At 56.6% G+C, this 2,600-nt stretch overlaps 1 protein-coding gene across 1 annotated transcript; it reads right to left on the reverse strand.

Annotated features, from left to right (window-relative positions):
- Positions 1 to 206: 206 nt before the first annotated feature.
- On the reverse strand, positions 207 to 1,467 carry LOC132085904 (zinc finger protein 239-like). The gene has a single exon (XM_059491375.1). It carries the CDS (start codon positions 1,465 to 1,467, stop codon positions 667 to 669), a length of 801 nt encoding a protein of 266 aa, XP_059347358.1. The 3' UTR covers positions 207 to 666.
- Between the last annotated feature and the right edge of the window lie 1,133 nt (positions 1,468 to 2,600).

Below are 2,600 nucleotides of genomic sequence, written 5' to 3' on the forward strand. Positions count from 1 at the left end.
CAAAATTCTAATTTCGGGTGCGTGGTTTTATTTGGATATTGGCTTTTGAATTGTTTGGGTTAGATTATTTAAAAAATGAGATTTTTATAGGAATTGAAACAGCTGAGAAGGCAGCACTCTGCACACAGAAGTGACTGAAAATGAATGGGACAGAAATCAGTAACTCTGAAAGTTTTATTTGCTGTCAAATACATCCCACCCAGCCACCCCACACAATCCCCATCCCACTGCTCCAAATTGGGATCCCACTTCTACCAATCACCTCCCAGCCCCAACTCACCCTGGTGGCTGTGGAATGGAGTGAGTCTGGCACAGGATTGAGTTTTTGTCAGGCGGGAACCAGCAATTTGAGGTGAGATTGAGCCCTGTTGGGTTAAAATGCAGTTGTTTTCATTGGGATTTGAGTGGTTTTGAGGTGACAGATTGATCCCTCTTGGCTTTTGGAGTGCAAAGACATGGAGAAGAGAAAAAAATTTAAGCCAAACCAAAAGGAGAAGCAGCCAGGTGTGTTCCCAAAACGGATCAGAGGGAATGTGAGTGACCAGGACTGTGCCCAAAGTGCCTCCTCCATTGGGGATGGAGCTGGAGCAGCGCACGAAGCTCTTCTCGCACTCGGGGCACTCACAGGGCTTCCCTTACCGGTGCCTCCGTTGGTGTTGGGTCAAGTTAGAGCTGCTGGAGAAGCTCTTCCCACACTGGGAACACTCGTAGGGCCTCTCCCCAGTGTGGATGCGCCGGTGCTTGATGAGGGTGTAGTTGTGTAGTTGTGCTGGAATCCCTTCCCACAACCGGGGCATTGGAAAGGCCTCTCCTCTGTGTGAATCCAATTGTGCCGGAGGAGATCTGACTTGATCCGAAACCCTTCCCACACTTGGAACACTCGTAGGGCCTCTCCCCCGTGTGGATCTTTTGGTGGCGGATCAGTTGGGAGCTATGGCTGAAGCTCTTCCCACATTCCTCACACTCGTGGGGCCTCTCCCCAGTGTGGGTTTGTCGGTGCACAACAAGACAGGAGCTGTACCTGAAGCCCTGCCTGCAGTCGGGGCAGCGGAAGGGCCTCTCCTTTGTGTGCGTGTGCTGCTGATCGAGGAGATTGGAGCTGCTCTTAAACCTCTTCCTACATTGATCACACTCATAGGCCCGTTCCCCAGTGTGGGTCCTCTGGTGCCTGATCAGGTTGCAGTTCCTCCTGAAGCTCTTCCCACACTCCAAGCAGGTGTGGGGCTTCTCCCCATCATGGAGCTGCTCATGGAGCACCAGCTCCGAGCTCTGGCTCCATCTCCAGCCGCCTTCCCGGCCCAGGCTGGCTCTTTCCCCCTCAGATCCCCGCCAGCTGCGTTTGCAGCCCCTCCTCGTGCGGCATCTCCGGGGCTTTTCCTCCCCGTTGGCTTCCTGCGCCATGGAGCCGCTCAAAACGGCCTCTTCCACCAGGTTCTGCCACGGGCATTTGTCCTCCCTGCTCTCCATGCTCAGCTCCTGCTCTGGGGGAGGAAGGACAAGGACAGGATGGGATTTGCCTCCGTGCCACAGGCAAGGGCAAGGAGATTCCCCCAGGGCTGAGCTGCAGCTGGGGCCGTGCTGGGCTGGGAGAGGGAGCAGCACAGAGGGGAAAGAGGCACTGACTTCCTCCTCACCTGCATCAGTGTCCCGGGGCATCTTCCTCTTCCTCGCAGCCTCCCAAGCACTGTGAATAGGAAATCCTGGTTTGAGGACAACAAGGTATAGGCACATTGAGTTTGAAGTTCCCTCTGCCCAAGTCCATCTCTACAAGTCACTGGCCATCTGAGCTCCATAAAAACCTCCCAAACACCAAGATTCAGCCATGGAAAAGCCTCCCAGGAGTTCCCCATCCCTGGTCCCTCCCCTTTGGTGTTCGGGGGTTCCCCCTGTCCCAGCTGCTGGGGTCATGCTTGGATTCGGGGTCCCCCTTGTGCTCGGTGCCCACCCTGCCCAGGCTGCTGGCAGTCCCAGCAATGCCAAAAGCTCCCCCCTCTTCGCTCTCCCCATTCCGGGATGCCGGGGCTGTTTGGGCTCCCGGGCTCCCTTCTCCCCTCGTTCTCTGCTCTGGGCTGCAGCGGCTCCAAGGAGTCCCCCCTGCCCCTCTCCAGGCTCTTGAGGCTCCCGCCCATGGCGGCGCTTCCCCCTCTCTGGGCTCCCCACTTTGGGCTCCTGGGGCACACAGGGCTCTGCTCCTCCAGGCTGCCTCTGCCGGCAGTCGCCACTGGCACCCCCCGATGTCCCCCCAAGGGGCCTTTTCCGCTCAGCCTTGGACTGCTTCATTCTCCAAACATCTCCCCAAAAACCCAACTGGGAGCAACTGGGAGTGACTGGGAACATGCTGGAGGGAACTGGGACACACTGGGAGATACTGGGAGTGACTGGAACAAAAGTGAAGGTGAAAGAGAGCAACTGGAACCATGTGGAGCACAACTGGTTCATAGTGGCAGGGACTGGGAGCACACTGGGCTCACCTTTGGATCATACTGGGAGGGACTGGACTAATACTGGGAGTATCTGAGAGTGACTGGGAACACACCCTGCACATCATCCCCCATACTGGGCCTGACCGGGAGCACGCTGGGAGCAAATGGCATCATACT

The sequence above is a fragment of the Ammospiza nelsoni genome, chromosome 33, assembly GCF_027579445.1.
Source record: "Ammospiza nelsoni isolate bAmmNel1 chromosome 33, bAmmNel1.pri, whole genome shotgun sequence".
Taxonomy (NCBI): domain Eukaryota; kingdom Metazoa; phylum Chordata; class Aves; order Passeriformes; family Passerellidae; genus Ammospiza; species Ammospiza nelsoni.